At 41.3% G+C, this 23,640-nt stretch overlaps 1 protein-coding gene across 1 annotated transcript in view; it reads right to left on the minus strand.

Moving 5' to 3' along the window:
• Window positions 1-23,605, minus strand: part of TGFBR2 (transforming growth factor beta receptor 2) — an 83,320-nt gene extending 59,715 nt beyond the window's left edge. The window contains exon 1 of the mRNA XM_019745289.3: window positions 23,114-23,605. Coding sequence (XP_019600848.3) covers window positions 23,114-23,207 — 94 coding nt within the window. The 5' untranslated portion in view covers window positions 23,208-23,605. The remainder of the gene's footprint in view (window positions 1-23,113) is intronic.
• Between the last annotated feature and the right edge of the window lie 35 nt (window positions 23,606-23,640).

A 23,640-nucleotide genomic window follows, 5' to 3' on the forward strand; every position in this document is an offset into this window, starting at 1 on the left:
AGGAAATTTGAGTGAAGAGACAAGTTGAAATATAATAACTTTTTGTTACCACTATGCTCCAATGCTTTCAAAGAGATACAATGGAATTGATCATTGCTACAATAAAATCCGCAAGAGTGCTTAGTTTAGGATCTTTTAAAAAACCCTTTCAGACCCAAGCAATCCAGTTTAAAATTTTGTTCATAACCAGTTTAAGATCAAGTTCAATTTTCAAATTCTCTGCTGACTCTGTACAATATTCAACAGGTGAGAGCTGATCCGCTTTGGCTTTGAGACACTCAGTATGTAATTTGGCAACATTCTAACAAAATTAGTGAGTTTGACACGCAGAGATGGGGAGGCAATGAAGCGCCTTAAGATTATGGAATACTAAAGTGTTGAGATAAAGTTAGGTTCAACTTTCTTTCTCAAGGAAATAAAACTAACACTTTGATTCACAGCTAATGAAAGAATAGGAGAGGCTATGAGCAACAATTTTACTAGTTTTCAAGTATCTAGTTAAAAAGTGTTCTGTGCCATGCAGATATATGGAAAGCAATATTTCTTAGTCCCTTCTCTTTGAGACCATTTACTCATGGGGTAAATAGTTATGTGGTATTGTGATACAATTTCTAGTGGAGGAGAAGTCACCATGCTGGGAGTGGACGCAAGTTGCAATAGAGAAGGCTCTGCACCAACTGTGAGCTGGTTTTGTGTCCCTGGGCAATTACTCAGCCACTCTCTGTGCCTGTCCTCTGACCAATCAGACAGGTGCATGGAACATGGTGATCCTGAAGGTACCTTTCATTTTGGAAAATATTCACAATTCAACCCCCCAAATGCCAGAAAGCTGAATAATTCAAATATGGTCCAGCTTAAACCTGGCAGACCTGATTAAATAGAATGAGATGCTGTTTCAGCTTGTAAGAAAAATGGCTTCAACACTATCAAGCAGTGTGCTTGCATTTTGGGTTGTTTTCTCTGATAATTGAGAAACCACCTTTGGAACTTCCTAGTATGCTGTTTAGGTACCGCATTCTTCCCTTGTTGCTCACAGACAGACTTAAACCTGAAGCCTCCAGCTGATCCATCTTGCAAGAACAAAAAACTACTCGGTGTCATTTGTGCATCATGAGGTCGGAAGGAAGGAAAATTATGGAAGGGTCACTTTCCGTTCAGCCCCTGTAGGCATTTCCTCTAATTTTATGGGGGATGTGGAGGAAATTTTGATTTAGAGCAGAGACATTTACTGTAACAGTTGAAAACAACCCTGAGCATGTTTCTAATCTATGTTTATTCTGAATCCATTCTCTGGGCTCAGCTTGAATGATGAGTAATAAGAACAAAAGAAATGATTGTGTAAAAATATCCCATTGCTTGATCGAAGCCTTGATTGTGTCTGACAAATGCTTATGGAAGATTAGTATTACCGTTCCCATTTCACAGAAGAGAAACGTGTTTAAGTAACTTGCTAGGTTGGCAGACAGCAGCAGGCTGTAAGCTTCCTAAGGGCAGGGACTGTCATTTGTGTTGTTCCATGATGACAGCCTCGGCCCAGGATCTAACACATAATAGGGGCCCAATCAATGTTGGTGGAATTAAAAGCCAAAATTAAAAATCAAGCTCTTTCTATGTCCTCTATTCAAGGCCGATTTTCCCCGAAGGGCAAATTAAGAAAAAAATCAATATAGTCAAGTTTAAAGCAATGAATGTGGAAACCACTTCTAGTGTAATTTCACTGATATATTAAAACAGTGATCCACTTCTAAAAGAACTTGGGAAGGCTTTTATTTGAATAGTAGCAGCCAAACTTCCCTTGACTATTTAGCATAAGAGGCCTAAAAGGCACATTAAGATTCGCTTTGGTTTCTGAGATAACACCAAACACTTTGAAACCTGCTCCCTCCTGCCTCCCCCCCCACCGCCCCCTTCCCCCCCCACACACTTCATGTTTTTCAAGCAGAGGAAGTAAAATAAAAAAAGAAACAAGTTTCAAGCATTGTTAAGGCTTCAAGAAAGGACAACAAAGGGCAGGAAATTTGAAATGAAATCTGAGAATCTGCCTTTACACTGGGCAACTTTGCTTGTTTTCTCACAGTGCACTTGGATGAGAAAGGGGGAGACTGGTCTTTCTTTGGGCATTACTCATTGCTGTCACGGCCTCAATGTTATTTGCAGTAAACAGCATAAAAGTCTCTCGTGAGGTAAGCAGCTTCCATTTGTATGATGTTAGCCATCAATGAGTGAAAAATGAATTTTCCTCCAAACCCTAACAATCCCAGTCAGGTTGGTGAGAACAGAGGACGGCACTGACATGACATAATTTGTCCACATGACATTATTTGTGGCAGAGTCAAGATAGATTCCAGTAGCCATTTTAATATGGAAAATGAGAAACACACTCAAAGTCTTTGAAGTATACTCTTCTCACATAGTATTGGAATATGGTGGACTCCTTACATCCATGAGGAATGACCACATTTGCATACTGAAATAATATTTACTACTAGGGATTTACCTTTGACTAGGAAGTCAAATTATAATACTTTTTAGTTCTTAAGACAACTTTTCATGCAACCTCTGGTACGCGGCTAACTTTTGCACCTTCGAATTATAGCCCCATGCAATCTTGTCTGTTAAACCAACCTAGGAGTGAAAGCTGAGTTGTGCAAAATGCTGCATAGCCCCAGAAGTGACTGCGAAAGTACATTTTGACTACATTTCAGTCTTTTATCCAAAACTGAAAAAGCTCAAGGCTTATTAGTCAAAATCAGCAGTATAAAGAAGTCAGTTCAAAGTCAAAGAAAGTTTCTTTCCTGGGAAGAGCTGGTGTATGAAAGTGGAGAACCGTGGAGCAGCCAAGCGGAGATGCTTCCCTCAGGACACAGTGTTCCGAAGTCCAGGGGACAGTGTGGAGCTGCACTGTGTAATATGGCGGCCATACTGGTTTTTTAAATGTAACTCTAGTTAAACAAAATCACATATTCCGTCTCAAGTCACACTAGCCATTTTCAAGTGTCAGTAGCCACGTGTGACTAGGAAAGATTTTTATCACCACACACAGTTTTACTGGACAACACTGATAGAAAGAAATCCAAAAGACTAGGGTTCCTCAGCTTCCAGGGAGACCTGAAATTAAAGGCTACCAGGAAATGGAAGGAGAAGTAAAGCAGATAGAAAACGAGTCTCACTAGTCAAAGACTTGCCTACTGGCTTGGATGTCATCTGTAATTAAAGTTCCATCCACATTTCTTAAGGGGTGTGTTTTGTATTAAATGATTGGCTGTCTGTAGTATCACTGCTGAGGCAGGGGTAGATGACAATTAGCGACAAGGGCTAGAGTTCCATGGTAAACCTATAAGCCATGAGTGGCAGCAGCAGAAGTTTCCAGAAGTAAGAAAAATGGACCGAACTTGTTTGCAACAAGCTGAAACCTGTGAGGGCTCAAGTCAGCTGGCATCACCCCTCAAAATGCAAATCCCTGTGCCTGAGATAAAAGACCGTTTAAAAAAAAAGTAAGGCTTGTCTGACTCCTAAGGTATTAAGTAATTCTTATTAAGCCCCATTTCAATGAGTGAAACATAACTCAGAGCTGCAGCACAGATTAAATTTCTAGTCAAAGCCCACATAAGCCTGTAGCAAAGAAATTAACATTTTACACACACAAAAAAAAATTACTGGCCTTTTTTGTCAAGGTTTTTTGGAAGGTTAAAGTCACAACATGCCAAATAAGGGTCAGTTTCTAGAAGAATATAGCAGAGAGGTGACCCGATTGGGAAAATTTATTCACAGGGGAAAATCCCAGTGGCCTCAGGGAAGCCGCTTCAATGGACTCCTGCAATGGAAGCAGCTAAACCTAATTAAAAGCATTCCTCCAGGGCAAGTTTTCTCTTGGAGACTTTTACCTGCCTCTTAAACTTCTCTTTACCCAGTATTTCCAGGAGTTTAGATGGTTTATAATCCCTACCACTCCATGTGCGCTGATGTTAAGCATATTTTTTTCTCCCCCAAGACAACAGTATTTTCACATCCCTTTTCAGATTAAACCTAAAAACACAGATGATAAAAGAGGCCTAGCTGGACCCTCCTAAAACAAAGTACTATAATTAGAGTGTAGTACTAAAAAGTATTTCCATAAACATTAAAATGTATATCCAGGACAGAAACAGTCTAAATTCCAAAGTCCAGGAATAGAGAGGTACAAATAATTTCATCTGTCCCACTAAGATTGTGGGCACTAAGAAGTGACCTGAATGTTTCCTTCAGAGGACTGAAGGAAAATGGGAACTTTACCAATACTCTATAATTGTTCGGTTTATTAGGGTAGTCAGTAGCCACACGCGGTGATTGATATTTCAATTAATCGAAACAAAATGTTTCAAATTCAGTTCCTTAGTTGCACCAGCCACATTTCAAGCCACACATAGTCTCCAGTTACCGGGAGTTGTACAGCACCGATATTAGATACTGTGACCACTGCAGAAAGCTCTACTGAACAGTGCTTCTCTCTAAGATGGCTACCTAATTTGTCCCAATATCATCATGGAGATTATGATGTAAAAAGCTCCCTAAATATCAAGTTTCTGGGCTATGGGCAAACTTCTCCACTTTGGTGAATTCCTTGCAGAGGTTCATCTATGTTGTCTGATCAACCCAACCTCCTACTCTCAAGCCCATTAAAATGGCATTAGATATAATAAAAGTATTCTAGTGAGGCTCTACCCACCTGAAACTCTAAATGCTTCAGAATTCCCAAAGTATGAAGTGGATGTTTGAAGTAGTTGAGGTGCGAGCATATCAGAAAAATGTCTATGAGTCAGGAAAACATTTCTGAGTGAGGCACAAGCCAAAAAAAGGCACTCTCTGGAATTAATGAATTTGTGTCATTTTTTTGTTTGTTTGTTTTTCCCAGAGGATTCAGCAGGCTACATTGCGTAGACAGAACCTAAGGTTAAGGCGGAGATACTGAAAGTTCTGGGACTCTTAAGAGCGTCCCCATATATCTTTTCAAGTACCAAGAAGGAATGATGGGTTTTTAAAATCATGAAGTGGTAACGATGGAATCCTAGCCCCGATGAAGGATGAGAAACAGGAAGGGCCCAGGTGCTGAGCTGATGCCTAGGGAGGTTGTGCTGGGCTCCCCTGACATCTGTTAACTGCAGAGGCATTGTGGGAAAGGAAAAAAGAGATTCGGTAACTTCACATCGTCACAAACTCCTGTCCTTGCCATGGTTTAATTATATCATTCTTCTACTTAACAATTTGCGAGTGACTCAGAGACTTAGGCCTAAACTACATGGCTTGGCATTGAAGGCCTCTACAACCTAATTACATTTCTTCTGAACAACCCCTTTATCAAAAACCCTTTGATCAGTTAACTCCTTCTGCCTTTTCCACCCCCAGCATTTCCACCTCCCCACAAGCTCTACCAGTGTCCGGCCCAAGGATGATCCCCCAGTTGGCCAGCTCAGGCCCTAGAAAGAGTTCAGTGAGGTTTAGTGTGACTGGGACAAGGGACTCAGAGAATGGCTTCTCCAAGGTCACCTGGTGTCTGACACTCCATGAGGAGAGGCCCAAGGCAGTTAGCATGCTGATTGCCCATGCTGGAAGTGGCTCAGGAGAGCTGGAGAACTCCTTTGTGTGGTAGGTGGACATAACTCCAGGCAGGCATCTTCCCAGCTTCCCCTCTGTTTCCTTGAAGCAGGTGGAGAAGTATGACTCTGGGGCTAACACCTAGACAGTGGTGCCACTGAGTTGTACCCAGCCTTTCAGACCCAGGGCAACTGTTTTCACCTTTGGAAAGTTATCCTTACCACTCATCACCAACACAACCTACAGGGGTCTGCCCACTTTGGCCTTGATTTTTAACCCCCTTCATTTGTGAGGTAGCTTTTTAAATGGGTCTATGTTTATTCTACTCTGCAGATGAGTTTCCAGAAGTAAAGGGATTTTGAGTCTCCCAAAGCTCTCCTCCAAAACCTGCCTCATATTTGTTATACTGAATTTAGTAAAACACTCAGAAAATCGAAGGTTTTGAACCCAACAAATGGCACTTATTTGCTGGGGGATATCAAGTACCTTGACCTTACTGATCAAATTCCCCACTTGTAACCTGTCTGAAATAGGCTGGATCAGTGTTTCTCAACCTGGGTTCCATATCAAGATTATCTGGGGATCCTTTAAAACAGTATTGATGCCAGCACCCTACCCAAGGGCAAATAAATCAGAACTTCTATGGGTTTGGCTCAGGCATTTGAATTGTTATATAAGCACTCTAGATGATTCTAATGTACAGCAGGAGTTGAAAAAAGCAAAGTTCAATAAAGGATTTATTCTATATGGAGTGAAGAACTCAACAGGAACAAACAGGGGTTAGAGACAGGGGTGTGGCAGCATTGGATGGAAGGACAGGCCTACATGCTATCTATGTATCTCAATTTGCCTAGCTGCTAAGGAAAATCACAAAAGGCATTATTATAGAATTTTATACATGTATACAGGTAGAGTCAAGCCCAACCCAAATAATTTTCTTATGTGACTCAAACTCTACTAATGTTTTAAGATGAGGCAGGGATCGTAAACATAATTGGCCCCAAGGCATTTAGCTGCTATTGTACAAGTTCTTCCTGGAAGATCATTTTTAGATTAACTTTTAAGCAAGGATTTTATGAGTTCCTATATTTTTAAAGGGTGGAAATCCTTTCCAAATCACCAAGGGGACAATAAGCTTAAATGAAGATCTTTTGGAAAGATCTGAGGAGCAGGTTTCCTGAGAAAACTGAATTCTAAAGTGTCTCGACCCCATGAGGCAAAATGAAGAGTGAGTTCAAGGAGACCAACGTGAGAAAGTGTTTCTCCCTTTAGATCAGGGGCGTCCAAACTGCGGCCTGCGGGCCAACTGCAGCCCGCAATCCATTTTTAATTGGCCCGCAGCAAATTCCAAAAAATATGTTTAGTTTACTTAAATAAACCAGGTGAGGCAATACGTACTTCATCTTGAGTGAGTGGCCCGGCTGTTGGTGTATTTTACCGCATATGGCCCTTGGTGAAAAACGTTGAAAAAAGTTTGGACACCCCTGCTTTAGATAATCCAGCAAAGAAGTTAAAAAGGTCAACAGTTCCTTAGATCAGACTTAACAGTTGTGGATAATCTTGTCCTTCAGAAAACCACAAAGCTAAATAGATATAACACAGACTAGGTAACTTCTAAGGCAATATATGACTATAATTTAATTTCTTTTCCTAGTCTCTGTGATATTTTTCTTCTTTATTGCATTAAACAAATATATATTGAGCACCATCATACATCATATCTGAAGAACCACTCCTGAAATGTGCAGATTTTGAGTATTTTTATTGGTACAATTACATTTGCCTTAACAAGATTCAGTAGGTGAAAATTACATATTTTACAGGATTATATATAACAGGTATTACTCCAGAAGATTTACTATCGAATACTTTTAAAAAGAAAGTGCATAAATAGGTAACACTAAAACCTAATACACTTTCAAGAAAATCTCCCCAATTATAAATTCATGAACCCAGTCATTATTTAATGAAGCTCATCTTTCCTAGGAAATTTTCACTAAGAATGAAGGATGTGAATGACTGTCAGTCCCAAGTCCGTTAGAAAACTCATCCTGATGAAAACTGGTGGAAAAGAAGAGAAAGAAGTCCATATTATAGTGTGGGAGCTGATTGGCTATGATTCCCTAAACCAAAATTAAGTGAAGCAACATCACGACTCCACTTCTCTCTTTTTGTTGTGGGCAAAATAGCTTATGTAGAGCAAGTTGCAGGAAAGCAAGAATACAAATCAGCTTTGTGTGCTGGCACACTGAATACAGTTTCTGCTCATCGAGATGATTCTTTATCATATCCTTTGAAAATGTCGTAGTCATACAAGTAGGCCTTGCTACTCCTCCAGGCATAACTTCTTTTGTATAAAAGCAATTTGAGTAAATAATAGATGTTATGTTACTCGTGTTATACCAGTCAAAACAATTTTGTTCTTCTCTAGATCGTTAGTCAGACATTCGTGTTTAAGAAGCTCTGTAAAAGGAAACCCAAGCCACTACGTGACCTCTATGCCGGTGTGAGGAAGAAGCACCCTTCCTATGTAAAGACACCCATGTCCCTGATTGTGTTAAACACCTTGAAACTCTGCGGATGACTAAAACTATACATAGGACTGTAGACACTGCCATCGTCTTTTTATAAACGGCAACATCTGTACACGGACAATGGTGACAACCCTCGAGAAGACAGAAGACATGGTGCTTAAAAGAGAAACTGTCCCCGCAAGAAAAAAGGGGAAAGAAAAATGACTCATTACACAGTATGACTAGTAGACAAAACCCTCAAAGAAATGTGTCTTGAGAGGAAATTCTCCAGTCTTGAATGTGGCTTCCAATTTTTGAGGCAAAGAGAAAGGCTTCCAACATCAACCCTTTCATCCTCTCTTCTACAGTTTAGCTACAAAAAAAACAAAAAAACACGATGGGACCATAGTATCTATCTTGGGTTTACTCAGAACTTAAGCATCGAGGGAACACAATGACTAAAAATGGTAAAATGATGAAAAAAAACAAATATGTGATACTTTACAATGCCTCAGATGTTTCTTTCTGGGCCTCCATTTCCATAATACCTGTAAAACAGGATAATTATATCCATCTCAGAGGGTTGTTTCCAAAATTAGATATGGCATGCGAGTGAAAGTGTTTTATAGATAATAAAGTATTCTATTAGCATAAGGGATTATTAAAAATTATTATAACCATACATGGTCAATATCTTTTCTTCAAAGTTGCCAGACTCAACTTTTATCGCATGGGTACTCTTTCCACTGTAATTCTCAATGACAGTAAAGTTATTCAAATCACTTCTCTTTTCCGTTTTCCTGGCACTGGTTTTTATCTGCCGGGACAAGTAGGCAAATGACTATTTTTACAGTGTTTGTTGTGCATTTAATATTCATTTGACAGCTATTTTAACAACAGAAGACATTTTATATGCTCCCCAAGAGATAAGCATCCAACGGGGCTGTGGACTAAAATGTTGACTAAAATCAGGGCCCGGTCACTGCTGACAAGGTAAACACAAGCGGCTGCTGTCCACCAGCATGGTCCCCAATGACCCGCTCTGGTCCCTTGCTTTTCTTATACATTCAGGACCCGTCAATTTAGAGAAGAGGGGCCACGTCTGCCTCCACGACCATATTGTGTAACACGGAGGGACACTGGCTCAATGGGACTTCCCTCAGGTTTTCAGGGGCTCACTCCAAACATAAATTTTAACATAAATTTTATTAAAGTACTGATCATAATCAACACAGTATATTGTATTGCAGGTTAAATATTGTTTGGGGCTTCCTTGCCCAGAATTTAAAAATGAATGCCTAAATAAAGATATACAGAGGGTGCCAAAAAAATTGTATACACATTTTAAGAAAAAAAACTGTATTAAAATTGTAATAATCTATACCGATAACAAAAGATTAAATGCAAGTCACATCTGACTTCTGCAATTATAAGAGGTGTTCAAAGTGGTTACCATCAGTGTCCAGACACTTCTGATTATGGTGAACTACTGCTTGAGCAATGTTGACCAAAGTGTCCAGGTGTATACATTGTTTTGGCACTGCTGGTGTGTGTGTGTGTGTGTGTGTGTGTGTGTGTGTGTGTGTATACACAGAGAGACAGAGAGAGAGAGACAGAGACAGAGACAGAGACACAGAGACACAGAGAGAGAAAGGGAGAGAGAGACAGAGAGAAGAACACAACTGTTTTGACCGGCAGAACACAAATAATGTGGACATTGATCACTTAGTCAATTGCTTCTATATAAAAGAAGTTATACCTCGAGGAGTAGCAAAGCCAATAGGCTTGGAGCAGGATTCATTGTAGCTCCAACAGTCATTCAAAAAGGAAACACTGAACTGTTAAGAAACTAGATTCCCTCCTGTACCCTGAAGATACCATAAGCATCTCATTAGTAAGCCGGTAACAGGAAACACTCTGAGTTTCACAAAATGCTTTGCAATTGTGCCGAATAAATATACATAATTATATGATGGCCACAAACGTCCTAACCAACATCATCATCAAAATCTTGGCGGATAATTGTTTTCAGCAGTTTGAAAGCTTACCAGTGGTACATCAAATTAAAAGTATTCTATCTCAACCCTTTCCAGTAAGTACCCCCAAGATACTAAGACATACAATTCTTATTTCATCTCCTCTCTCCCTTAGAGCAGGTAGGGCATTGCTAGTCCATGTCTAAGTAAGGTTATGAAGTCAGCGGTAGCTCCAGAATTTCATAGAGGAGAGACTCCGTGGGTGATGATCCAGATGGAAGAGAAGCTGGTCTGGAAGCTGTGCCAGCAACAGAAGCACACTACCTCTGGTTCTAGGCTGCATGTCCATCCAGGGTGGCTTTACAGGGCGCTGATGGAGACGACAGTGGAGGAGGAGGCTGAATACCTTTAAGACCTTCCCTGGAGACCGATTCCTAGGAAGTACCCATCTAAGAAAGTCTTCATCTTTAAGTCCCCTATTCATGCACCTTTTTAAACGGGGCTTTCCGAAAATTGCAACCAAGAGTCACCTCTGCAGTAAGGGATGTTTGCCCTTAGCCAAGTAGAAGCGTGTCTTCAGGCACTCTCCACACACCAAGAGGCCTTCATTCAACCGCCCCTTCTCCAACTATCCCAATGACAGGAGATAACCTATGATTCATAGAAATGAAAGGCAGGAGTGACAAAAATTGTCCTGAGTCAGATGGTATGGTTTACTTTATGACTTTTTCTGGCCTCACTAGTCAAAGCACATTAGGCTCGCTTTACAAGATTCATATACAAGAAGATAAATGAATCAAAGGCAGTCTGTGATGGATGGAAAAACAACAGCCCTTAACACCCACAGACTGCACCTCCCTCAAATTCACAGAAACTGAAGACTGAAGGCAGAGGAAACCTCTACTGCAAAGAGCAACTTACACATATCAGATCATTTGAAATGTCCCACAAGCCCATGTTCTCTGAAACAATACTATAGGTGGCTATAAATAGCACAGCCATTGATGACACACTTGGTGGTGAAAAGGTAAGCAGTCTAGGGAACGTGTGTGTGTGTGTTGTGTGTGTGTGTGTGTGAGTGTGTGTGTGTGTGTGTCCTGTCACCCTGTCTTGGATTGATAAGCAGTTTTTCCCTGGCCTTTAATAAATTCCAAACAGCAATCATGTTTTAGTGAGAATGTGCGCTGAGTGCTAGAGAAAAATCAGAAGCTTCTATCTCAAAGGGTTTTCATTCTAGGAAGAGTTAAAACACACATACGGCCCCTTGTAGCTTGATGACCAAGGTCACCTGAGTGAGGAGCAAGGCCTTATTAGAGAAACTGAAGAGGAGAAAAGGCAATCTGACAGAAGACACAAAAGGAGAAGTGGCATTTGGTCAGGCATTATATCAGAAGATGGAGGTGTTGTAGGGTCTAGGTAGAGAATAAGAAACTGGGGGGGAACAGAACAGCCACAAGTTAGAAAATTTGAAAGCAAAAGGATGTGAGGAAACCTGGTTGAAGTGGAACCAGGGCCTGAAGCATGTGCAAAGGTAGAAGAGGAAAGTTTTGGCCTCATCCATGTATGTCGTCACCAAATTGTCCTGTGTCCCATCTGTGTTATCTTAAAAGCCAGGGATACTGATGCAGCCCTTGATCCACAAGAGAAACACGTAATTACCTGGATCCACGGAGAAGATCCATGGAAGGTTTTCTAGCAGGGACCACCTACTCAAAATTACACGTGTGGAAGTGGAGGCAGATTTAACTGATGGTTATGTGTGTGTGTTAAAGAGATCAGGGACAAGAGCTGTCCATGGGCAGAAACCAAAGAGGAGATTCTTACAGATGACAGAAAATGGGAGTTCAGACTTGCATTGTGGTAGCATAATGTAAGAGCAAAAATGAAACCAAATGGTTATACGTTTTGTGTAACTAGGTTCCTGTTGTAAATAAATGTTTGATAATGAGATTCTAGGTATTGAGATTTTAAAACTATTCTGATGAATAAGATGAGATTTGATGCAATAGGGAGAAACATGAAATAAAAGTTGCAATGGAAAGTTTTCTTTCTTTTTTTTTTTCAATTATATTTAAGATGACAAAAGAAAAAATGAGCCAGAAAACAAAATTATTTGGAAAAATGAGAAGGTAGTTGTGAGAACTGGTTGTTGTAACTGACAGGGACTTCTAATTCTTGAAGACGAAAGGAATTGAGGTGCCAAAAATTGCCTTAGAATGAGTAAAATACAGAAGCAATGGTGGCGCTCTCAGAAGAGTCTAAAATACATGTTGAGAGATTCAGGAAAAATTTTGTGAGTCCTCACTGAGCAACAACCAAATAAGTTTCTTGAAGCAAAAGAAAGGTTTTTTTTTTTTCTTGTTTTTTTTTTTATGTTGGAGATTAGAACTACTTCCTGAAAACCTGACATTAATTCATTAATTTTGGGGTCCATACCTTGTACACAGCAGAGTGCTACATATTTTAAGAAATGCCGAAGTGTAATAGCTCTTAATTAAGGCCTACAAATGTCAAGGCGGACTGTGATTAAATGCCTAATGAGTAAACCTGATGAATGATGTGATTTCAGCAGAGAAACAGATCCTTGGGACCCACAGTTGGTGGTCAAGGGACATTCAGTGGAGGAAAAAGCCATGCGGAATGCTCTGGGAAAACAGACTGGTTAAAACTGACTTATTAATTGAATTGCCCTCGGTGCATTCCTTAGTGTTAGCCTTAGTGCATTAGTTACAACCAGTTTAAACGGGCCTTGCAGCTTAGGAGGAGCCAAAACACCCTCGTAAAACTAGGAGCTACTTTTCCTTCTCCTTCTCTTCCTCAGAGACAGAACCAAGCCTGATCTGATCTGGTGAAATCAGTGGAGATCATTCAACTCCTCTGGAAAATGCTTCCATGCTGTTAGAGAGAGCAGTGCTTCTCACACCTCAGTGTGTGCATGAGTCATCTGGGGATGTTGTTAAAATGCAGATTCCCATGCAGCAGGTCTGGGGAGGGGCCCTCCGTTCTGCATTTCCAAGAAATTCTCATTGATGCTGATGCTGTTGGTTCCTGGCTCACCCTTGCAGTAACAAGGTATTAGAGGACATCTTTAGTTGTCAAGGGATGATACAAAAGCATCATTTGGGGGTTGCAGAATGCTTGTGCTCAAGATCTGGTCTCGATGCATATTATAACTCATGAAAGGTAATGTTAAAAGAGGAATGAGGCTCCTGAAGGAGTCAGAAAGGACAAGCAGAGATGCCAGCTGGAGGTAATGGAAAGCAGAAGTTAGCCACAAAGGAAAAGACAGGTTGGCCAGTGGCTCATTAGAATAAATACATAGGTGATAAGAGAGGCAAGAAAAATCATATGATTCATTATAACAGAAATGATAAGAATAAAAGTAAGAGTGCCCAGGGAGGTTAGATTGTTAGGAATTATTTTATAACACTGTGGTTTAAGGGACACCAGAATAGTGAACGCAAAATATGATACTTTGTTCTTTTTTTTCTTTTTTGTTTCACATATTTGAGGAACGATTTTATCACATTTTCCCCCAATATGGGTCTTAGAGAGTAAAACATAAACATGATATGTAGCAACAAGATAGTCACGCAAAGCAGTGGTCAGAAGTCCTCTGTGCAGAACACTTCATACAGAAATGCAATTATGGGACTCAGAGCTACTCCCCTGCCTAAAAAAGCAGTCTGGAAACTGCCAATCTGTAGCAAATTCTGTCTTTTCTGAGAATATTTTAAGAAAATTGGTGGAGAAATCTTTGAAAGGCAACAGAAGACTAATTATATTCAGACAAGTTTCCTTCCCGCCCCTCCCACCCCCCCCAACACACAGAAGGTCCTTTAGGGCTTTCTTTTCCTAGACATAGCAGAGCATTTCATAATTCGCTGCCTTTGGAAAAACCTTCACAGACACTTTTACCAAGTCAGAGGCAGGGGAGAACGAAAACACCATAATTAACCAAAGAGAAATGAAATTACCACCAAAACCAAGTAAGCCTTTTCCTCAGCGCGGAGTGAGTGCTTAGCTGAAGTAAACACACTGTTTAGTCAGGATGTATGCTCAGGCACCTGCACCAGGAAATTTTCAAAATAACTATGGTTTCTTTTTCTTTTTTTAACAGTAGTCATCTCCAGCAAACTCCAAGTGGATGTTTGTGGTATTTGTCAATTCTGACCTGTTATGACTTTTGATAGCTTTCTACTTTGATTAGTTAAGGATTATGTTTTCTAAGTCAGTTTCAATGGTTTCCTCTACTAACATACAGAAGGAACCATTTCAACAGAAAAAGCTGAAACTCTCGTCTTGTCTAATTCTTATCACTGTACATAAAAGAACAAAAGCCTCAGTGGGACCAAAGGAAGTAAGCAGGTCACCCAGACACCCTGATTGTGGGGATAGCATGCTTTACCCTTCACCTGCCGCCCTGGCAGACTCTTAATCTCAAACCAAGGGTTAGATCTGGGTTACCTTTCATTCAAGATCAAAGTTTTGTGATAATTACATATTTGGAGAGAAGGGGAGGAGGCATTTTTTTAATTTATTTTCTTAGCCAACAAGAAAATCCTACTATGAGGCAGAGAGTCAGGTCTTATGGAAGCTGAATATCATAAATTTCAGGGACACTTTTTAAGAAAAATAATATAAAAATTAAGAATAGAAATTTAAGTATGAAAGTGAACATTTAGAACTTAAAATGGCATCTTACAAATTACAATTTTAAAAATAAAAGCTATACGTAACACAATTATAAAATTTTAAAGAAAACAAATATTTGTGTTAACTGTCTGATACACCTCCGAAATATGTGTGCTACATTTTCCAGTTGCATACTCTTTAATCACCTCTTCCAACAATATTTTGCAACATTCTCTACAGAGAGAATAGCAAAATAGTTCAATCTTTCCTCTAGAACTGTTGATCAGAATTTGTCATTTAAGTTTCTTTCAGCTTCATAACTCATTATAAGTAATGTCATAAAAAATTTTGAATTGCCTCTAAATTTGGGAAAACCTCTATCAAGTTTCTTTTACATATGAGCTGTAATATTCAGGGCATTTGCAAGATTCCTTAAATATTCTTGAACTTGATTCTTTAACACTCATTAACCACATTGCCAGGGCCCCTCCCAAAGCCAGGAGATAGGCCTGTGCAAGGCAGAAGCCTTGAGTTAAATTCCATTCACTTCATGGTGTATTCAGCTTGGCGTACCATATATATCCCCTAGATATTTATGCATATTTAGTACATAGTTAATGCCTGTGTTGCTCAGAATACCTAAACTAAAATCCTCGATGGCATAACTATTCCATGAATCAACCAAGGCTATCACCTGATGTGTACATTTAATTTTCCCACTGAGGAGGTCACATGACCAGCATGATGTTTGACTACTACGTGTATGAATCAAACATTATCTTATTTAGCTAAAGAAATTAAATGGGGTAACATGAAAAAAATGCTAACGCATTAGGAAAATGTTGGATATTATCATTATTTCTCTTACTCCCTAGAGTCTCCCACCACCCATGCTATAATGGAGAAGTAGTTTGTGTCAACTGAGGCAGCCTAGCCTCAATATAGCACAACACTTAGGGTGTAGGTCCCCAAACCAGACCACCTTGGTTTGAACCCCAGCAAAATCATTTGCTAATCAGGTGGCCTCCATTAAGTTTCCTAATTTCTAGAGAATTTATAATGAGCATTGCAAAATCTGCCTCATAGAGTTGTTCTGAAAGTTAAATAATGCAGATGGAGTGCCCAGCATGAGCCAGGCAGTAAGGAAGTAGCAAGATCCAAGAGTGTTAGCTACAGACGTTATTGAAAATCTTATGCATGAAGGCTGGTGAGTAAAGACAGGAACACCGCTCAGAGGGAACATGAGGCCAAGTCCGTTTCCCTGTGTAGAAAAGTTCTGCAGAGTTTTAGGATGACCAGCAGTCATCCACAAAGCAGCAGAGTGAGTTTCCTCCAAAGTCAAGGAACCCTCTGTAATGATTTACAACTTAAACAGATAAAGAGCCACTGCAGCATAAGGTAAAAATATGCACCTGACCCCATGTTTTTCTTCAAAGACATTCATGTTTGTTCCGCCAAACCCCTAGTTCTCTAAAATGCATACTTTGGACAATCCTATACCTTTTAGAGTGCTTTATACTTCTTTACACTCTTCTGATAGTCTTACTTCCCTGAAAGAGGTTTGAGAAGGTCATGGAACACTCAGATAAAATATTTACAATAGTAGAAGAAAACATCCCAATAAGCTTCACCTTGCCCTAGTATTCCCTTCAGGAAAATACAAACTGCAAAAAACTGAACTTCCCAAAGGCAATAAACACTATGATTACAAACAAACTCAGCTTTTTCATCAACGAGCAATCGCTCAGCTCCAAGGAAAGTATGATACAATGAATAAAAACTAAGTTTGTCCCCAACACTTCCGAAAAGGAATAGTGTTAATGTCAGACCCACCATTGACATTGAAGACCCAGGGCAAGAGGACAGATGGAGGCCCACATACCATGGCTCAAATATTGTACGTTATTAATCAAGCGAACAAACTGTGCAATAAAATAGGTTTTATCCTCCTACCTTGACTGAAAAGTATGTCTTCATAATGTCTTGGAAGCCCAACTACAACTTTCAAACTCTTGAACTACAACTTGAATTCCCTCCCTGAAACTGGGTGTTTTGGGGAAAATTCATCACAGGCCTGGCCGACAATCTGCCTTCTTCTTTCCTTGGCCAGGGCCATCACGTATCAAGAGAGACCATATGAGATGTGTATGGACAACCAAGCATTCACATACCCCACACCCACCCCACACATACACAGCTGTCCCTTAACCTGCCCTCTGGCACACAGACCAGTGGCTATGAAGGGCCTCAGTAAGGTGGACCAAGGGTCCATGTAGGCTGTAAAAGCGGGTCCAGGGCCACCCGAACGGTGCAATTTGAGTTCCCAAGTAACTGAAACACAATCTAAAAAGGGAGCAAAGTTTGGACTGAGAAGCCCAGAAGCTCCTCACCCTATGGACAGGGGCCTGGCCAGAGAAGAATAAAAGCAGTGCCCTCTAAAGCCCAGGGCAGAGAACCTTTGGTTTTAGATGAGGTGAAAAAATTGGGAGGATGTATCCCATCAGAAAAAAGAGAAGGAAGAGGAGAAGGATGGGAAGGAGGAAGAGGGGTAGGGGAAAGGGGAGAAGCAGGAGAGGAAGAGGAAAAGGAAGAAGGAAGAGGAGGGGGAGGAGGGGAATGAGGAGGAGGAAGAGGAGGAAGAGGAAAAAGAACCATGACTCGAAAGCAGACAGACAGCCTTTCTCAAATACAATCTCACCAGTCACAGGCCCTTACCCTGCAGCTAAATCCATTCTAATGAGCTATAGCTTTGGCACTGTAAACAAACCAGAGATGCTAGGGAACCGTTTAAGAGCCTAAGCAAGGTATCCTAAGGTGACTGCATCCAAGGAAGCAGCTGATCCACCTTGAGGGCCCATGCCTAAAATGCTGATCATGGCAAGAAAAAGGCCGGATCCTTTCATGAGGAAAAGAATCTTAACCACCTACAAGTTTAGAAATTAGTTGGGCCTCGGAAGTCAAATCCTCCCACTTTGTTATGTTGGATAAATTCCACTCTTTCTGCTCTCACCAGCAGTTGAGGCCTGTACACAGATGCGGGTGCTACATGGTTGGAATCTGGGGTTCACAATACACGAGTTTGAAAATGGTGCATGTCCGACTGCTTTAAATCAGACAGACCGTCGGTCACCGCAGTGGGTCCCACCATCAAGATGCCATTATCAGACTAGGAAGAGTAGAGTTTCCTTGTGCAAAGAGACTCTATCCTATCTTGATGTTTCATGATTTGTACTACTGTCTGTAGTACAAAGACAGTCAGGAAGGAGATAGATCACACAAGCAAAGCAAATCAAGAAGTCAGGAGCACTGAACTGATGAGACTAGATGGTTAAGTTTCCCCTTTCTCAAATGTGATGTCCCTTAACCCCCTCCCTAACTTCCAACTCAACACACGCATACACACAGACACACCATGATACACACAGAGATACACACACACACACACACACACACACACACACACACACAGGCAAACCTCAAGTGACCTTGAGCAGACTCTATCTACCCCAATTATAAAATAAAGATAATATAACTCATTATACAGGTTTCTGAAGATAGAATTAGATAAGTAATGTCAAGCAGCTGGCTCAGAGCAGATGCTCAAATGTTAGTTCTCCCTTCTCCCCACTTCTCCCTGAGATGAGCCAATTTGTCTGTTCAGTATTCCAAACCCTTCTGACATGCCAAGCAAAGGCCATCATCATCTTGCCTCAGTCACAAGCAACAAGTACCTGGGGAGCAAAATATTATAAAGAAGAGGGGAGTGAGCATTTTGGCTGCTAATTCAGATCTGCTAAGTCATTTCTACTGAAAATCTTGAATTAAATCTGCTGGATTAACCCCTGGAGGGCTGAAGCTAACAAGGTTATGCTTTTATGTGGAACTTGGCTAAATAATGCCATGCTGTAGACAGGAAGTATGTTTCCTCTGCACCCTATTTTAAACCATTTTGGTGTTTTGCATCACCAAAATAATATCCACACTACTCTACAGCAGACAGCAGCTGCTACAGGACCACACTTCCCTTAGACCAACTCTGCTTCACTGCTTATAAACCAAAACATAAAACCCTGATGAAAAAAGAAACTTAAAAACTAAATTAAGATTTCAGCAGTTCATTGTTAATGAAAGTCTCCTTTCGAAAACCTTCTAGGGAAGAAAGAGAGAGAGAGAGAGAGAGAGACAGAGAGAGAGAGAGAGAGAGAGAGAATTCAGTATTCACTGGAAATTTTCTTTGGTGAAACGTTTTAAACATTTGCAATAGCTCTGAATGCCCTACCCTAATTCAAAATGTGTATCTCAAGGCGCTGGATGCAAACTTCTAGCAGCTTTCTATCACGTTTGTCAGAATTTGAAGCATCCTTTTCCATAGCTTATCAGAATAAAAGAACCAAGTATATAGTATAAAAACAGCCAAACTTCCTATTTCGGTGAGAGCTGAAACTCCTCTAACTAAAAGTAAGATTTTACCATTCAGACCAAATTCCTAATAGAACGACTGCCTGGTTGTTAAATTGCTCCCCTCGGTTGCACAGCCTCCAGGAGGACAAAGTGGAGGCTGAGCTCAGGGTCTCCTGGATATTAAACGATGCACTAGGTGCTGCAGGAAACCTGGAGATAGAGAAATGGATAAGAGACACCACTGCCTTTGAGAGAACTAAAGGCCTAATAGGCAAGAGAGGACATGGAAGAGATAATTTTGGCGTACTATGGGTAACTGTTGTTACAAGCTAAAAGAGAAGCCTACCCTCAGGAGAGGACATCGGCTCAACCTGAGGCATTCAAAGCAGGTTTTCTTAAGATGAGACTTGTTAAGTCTTAGAAGAGTGAACATTATCCAGGTAGCAGGTGTTCCAGAAAGCACCATGAACAAAGACACAGGTACCTAAACTGCTCACAGCATGTGTACATGGTGATAAGAGTGGACTGGGAAAGTGTGAGTTTTGCTAGGATATGGAGCTGCAGAATCAGATGGGAACCAGGTCACTGAGGGCCTTGTTAGGCCAGATTCATGCAATAATAATAACAATAGAAGCTGATATTTATTGAGCATTTGCTATGTTGCTGGTACCATGGTAAGCACTTAGAGTATTATTTTATTTTCACCAGAACTCTATAATCCCCATTTTGTAAATGAGGGCACTGAGGGCTAGAGAAGTAGTCACCGCAACAGGCTACACAGCCAGTACACGGGAGGTGGGTTTGGAAGCCAGGATGGCCTGACTCCAAAGCTTGTACGTACACCCTTCTATCTCCAAGACTATCTTCAAAAGAAAGACTGGATGGGCATATTGGGTCCATCATTTTGGCGACAGAATGGAGAACTGAGGTGGCCCAATAGGAGGCCTGTAACAAGGCAGGTATAGGAAAGAACAGATGAATAAAAATATATATATTCAGAAGGATTGAGAAGGAAGCATTCAACATGTACCTCTTCCTAGAGCATTCAACAGCAAAATGGGCTTTTGACAGAGGGGTCTAGAAAATAAACTACCAGTGTTCGGTAATGTCTCCAAGGGGGTTAAAATATGTCTCGGGGGTTAAAATATGAATGTTCGCTTTGCCTTTAACAGGCTGCCATATGCCACCTCCAATGAGGGCAAAGTCTGTCTTATTCATTTGGGATGGTGTCTCCAGTCTGAGCCTCTTGCCTCACACAAGGAGCCACGATAAATACTGTTGGAAAGGAAGAGTGAGTAATGGCATTTTTTACAGTGGCATTGAGGAAGTGCCATTCTTAACTGGAAAAATAGGGTTAAAAAATAAAGAAAAAATTGTGGAAGTTGTCTAGATAACTGAGGGTTAGAAATGAAAACCACACAGCAGTTATGTCAACTACACATACAATAACGAGGAATCACCCTGGGTGCTATCTTGAAAAAAGCCGATGAATCCACAATGTGATGAGTGTTTTGTGTAAACCATAACTAGTTAAAAATAAGATGTTATTAAAGGAAGTGGCCTAGAAGTGAAAATGTGCTTTCTGGGAACAAAAGCAAACAGATCAAGATCAAATTCTGGGACTCCTGACTTCTAATCTCTGACCCTGACAAAATAAGCACAGCATTAATGTGATTTTAGTAAAGAAGCTTACCCGTATGACACTTTTACCAACAGTTAGTCATCAACGAGAATCTCTTGTTAGTTATTTGAAAAGTTAAGTCCCATTTTTCAGATCTGAAGAGTTTTCAGATATTTTTAAGTTTTCCCCCAAAGAGCAATTACTCAATTCTGAACATTCAGGAAAAATGAATTAACTAATTCGAAAACAAAATTTTTTTTTAATTAAGTATATTTCTTAATGGAGTTTGTTCTTATACTGAAAGCCTTTGCCCACTTGTCAATCTACTAAACAGAAGATGGGTGTGTGTGTATATGTGTGTGCGTGTGTGTGTATGTGTCTGTGTGTGTCCTAATAGGAGGCTATAAACAATCTCATTTCTTCATATGTTATCATGCATGAAAATATTTTGAAATATGTTTTGACATATTTCGATTGCCAATTATGTTAGAAAAATCCTGAAACCATTTACTTACATGGAAAATTAAAATGCAATCATGGAATTAGGTTTCTTGTTTTCATCACAGCTATTTTCAACCTTCAACTATCTTCAAAAATTTAATTTCAAATGAATACATGCTCAAAATGATTCCTTAGTTCAACCATTTTGAAACTTTAATTCCATAAAAGTACGAAATCTGTGGGTTTTATAAAACTGTTTAAAAGCCCAAATAAAAAGCCACGAGGCTTTTAATTGTTTAAAAGTGTATATATAGATGAAATGAAACTGACTCATGAACTATTGAGTCTGGAATTTGCAAATCATAAATCTTATCCTTGTAAACAAAACCTAACAAAATCAGAGCCCACAAATTTCCTTCTTTCGTAATCTGAAGCAAAAGTTTTAATGATTTTTAATGTACACAGAAAATTAAGGGTGCATTTAAAATATTTATTAGCAAAATATAACTCAGTTTTTAAGAGTCTGGGGTATAATCAGAGACAGTTGAACATTCTGGTACTGCCATGTAGGAAAACATCCAAGAAAGAAATACTGGGAATTTATTAAACCGTGGAACTCAAATTTGTGTTAGGATTTTTTGTTGTTGTTTATAATAGTACTTCTTCCTCATTCCATTAAAAACTCCCAGCTCCACTGGACCTTCAATATGAAACAATTTTAAGAAATTCTCAATTCACTTCAAATACTCTGGAATGTACCATTTAGAATCTGGTGCATATTTCTTCAAGACAAACCCAAAGGTAAGTTTGCCTGAGGCCCTTGGAAAATCAAACATGTGCTTCAGAGTAATGAGGGCTGTCAAATCCTCTATATTTCATCCCAAATCTATACAGGGCATCTCTAAGTCACCAAAGGGGAAGGAGAGGCACATAACATGTTAAAGATGAAGGGCATGTAAAATTACCCAAATCTAACCATGTCGTTCTACAGAAAAGAAAACTGAGGCCCTGAAAGGTCCAAGTACTCAGTTACCCAGACAGAGCACAGTTGCAGATATTCAGTTAAGTGGCTCATAGCTGCAAACATTCTAATTTTTAAGGTCCAGGGGTTTGGTATTTTCCATAACACATCTTTAAGAACTGAATTCGTGCATCTTCCCCCCACAAACACCTCTAGAGATAGAGGTCTGGTGGGCAGCAGATTTATTATTTTAACCCTTCCGTGTCCATCAAACGATAATTGCAGAGAACCCATCTCCCAGAAGGTAGGATCGTCTTGCTGCAGGAAATATCTCCAGCACCCAGCACCTAGCAGGCACTCAGTAAATAATTCTCCACCTCCACCTGACAATCCTCACTCCCTAGTCCATCCAGGCCAAGCCTTCAGTGGAGTCAGATAACTTTCCTTTGGAAATCACTTCTTTTCTTATAAGTTTTATCCAGTAACTCCAAGCCAAGAATCCGGCCTGGGGCCCTTAGCAGGAGTTAAGGATGGAGTAATTGGCCACTTAAGGGGGTGGCTCGGCAAGTCCTGGGTGGGCACGCAGCATCGCCACTGGCCGCTGTGGCCCCAGGTGTGCCAGCTGCTTTGGCGGCCTCCGCCGCAGCAGCTCCAGGCCGCTGTTCCCCTGCCTCCTCCAGATAACCAACTTCTCAAACTTCCCTTTCCGGGGGTGGGGGCGCGCTTCGAACGCGGCCAACACACAACGCCTTTCCTGCCCGCACAAAGGGGGCCAAACGCTCCCCGCGCCCCCTGCCACTCTAACTTTCCTTCTCTTTTGAAAGAAAAACTCACACATCCCTGTGGCTAAGGCTGTAGGGCTGCATGGGTGCCCGAGGGCAAACTTTCCCGTTTCCGCCCGAGCGCTGCGTTCCCGGGGCCGCCTGTCAAGCGCAGCGCAGAGGAGCCCGGGAGACCCCAGAAGCCCCGCCAAGCCCGTCTTGGGGGCACTCACCCGACTTCTGAACGTGCGGTGGGATCGTGCTGGCGATGTGCGTCCACAGGACGATGTGCAGCGGCCACAGGCCCCTGAGCAGCCCCCAACCCATGGCAGACCCCGCTGCTCGTCATAGACCGAGCCCAGAGCGCAGCGGCCGGCGCTTTCCCGGACCCCTGGCTGCGCCTCCGCGCAGCGCCCTGTCGGGACCCTGCGCCCTGCCGACCGGGCAGATGTGTGGGCCAGATGTGATGCCGGCTCCGCCGCGAAAGGGGGGCTTGGAGGCCGGCGAGGCGCGGGGAGGCCCCCGGCGGCCGAGGGGAGCTGCGCAGGAGGCCGGCTCCTGCCCCGGCCGTGTGCGCGCGCGGGGTTGTCGTCGGTCCGGGCGCGCGAGTGACTCACTCAACTTCACCCGGCGCTGCGGGGGGAAACAGGAAACTCCTCGCCAACAGCTGGGCAGGACCTCTCACCGCCCGAGAGCCTTCTCCGTCTCCTCGCTTCCAGCCCTAGCTCTCTCCTAGCTGCCAATCATGTCCCCTAGACCA

Source organism: Rhinolophus sinicus, chromosome 5, assembly GCF_057876585.1.
Source record: "Rhinolophus sinicus isolate RSI-liver-muscle chromosome 5, RSI-T2T, whole genome shotgun sequence".
NCBI lineage: Eukaryota > Metazoa > Chordata > Mammalia > Chiroptera > Rhinolophidae > Rhinolophus > Rhinolophus sinicus.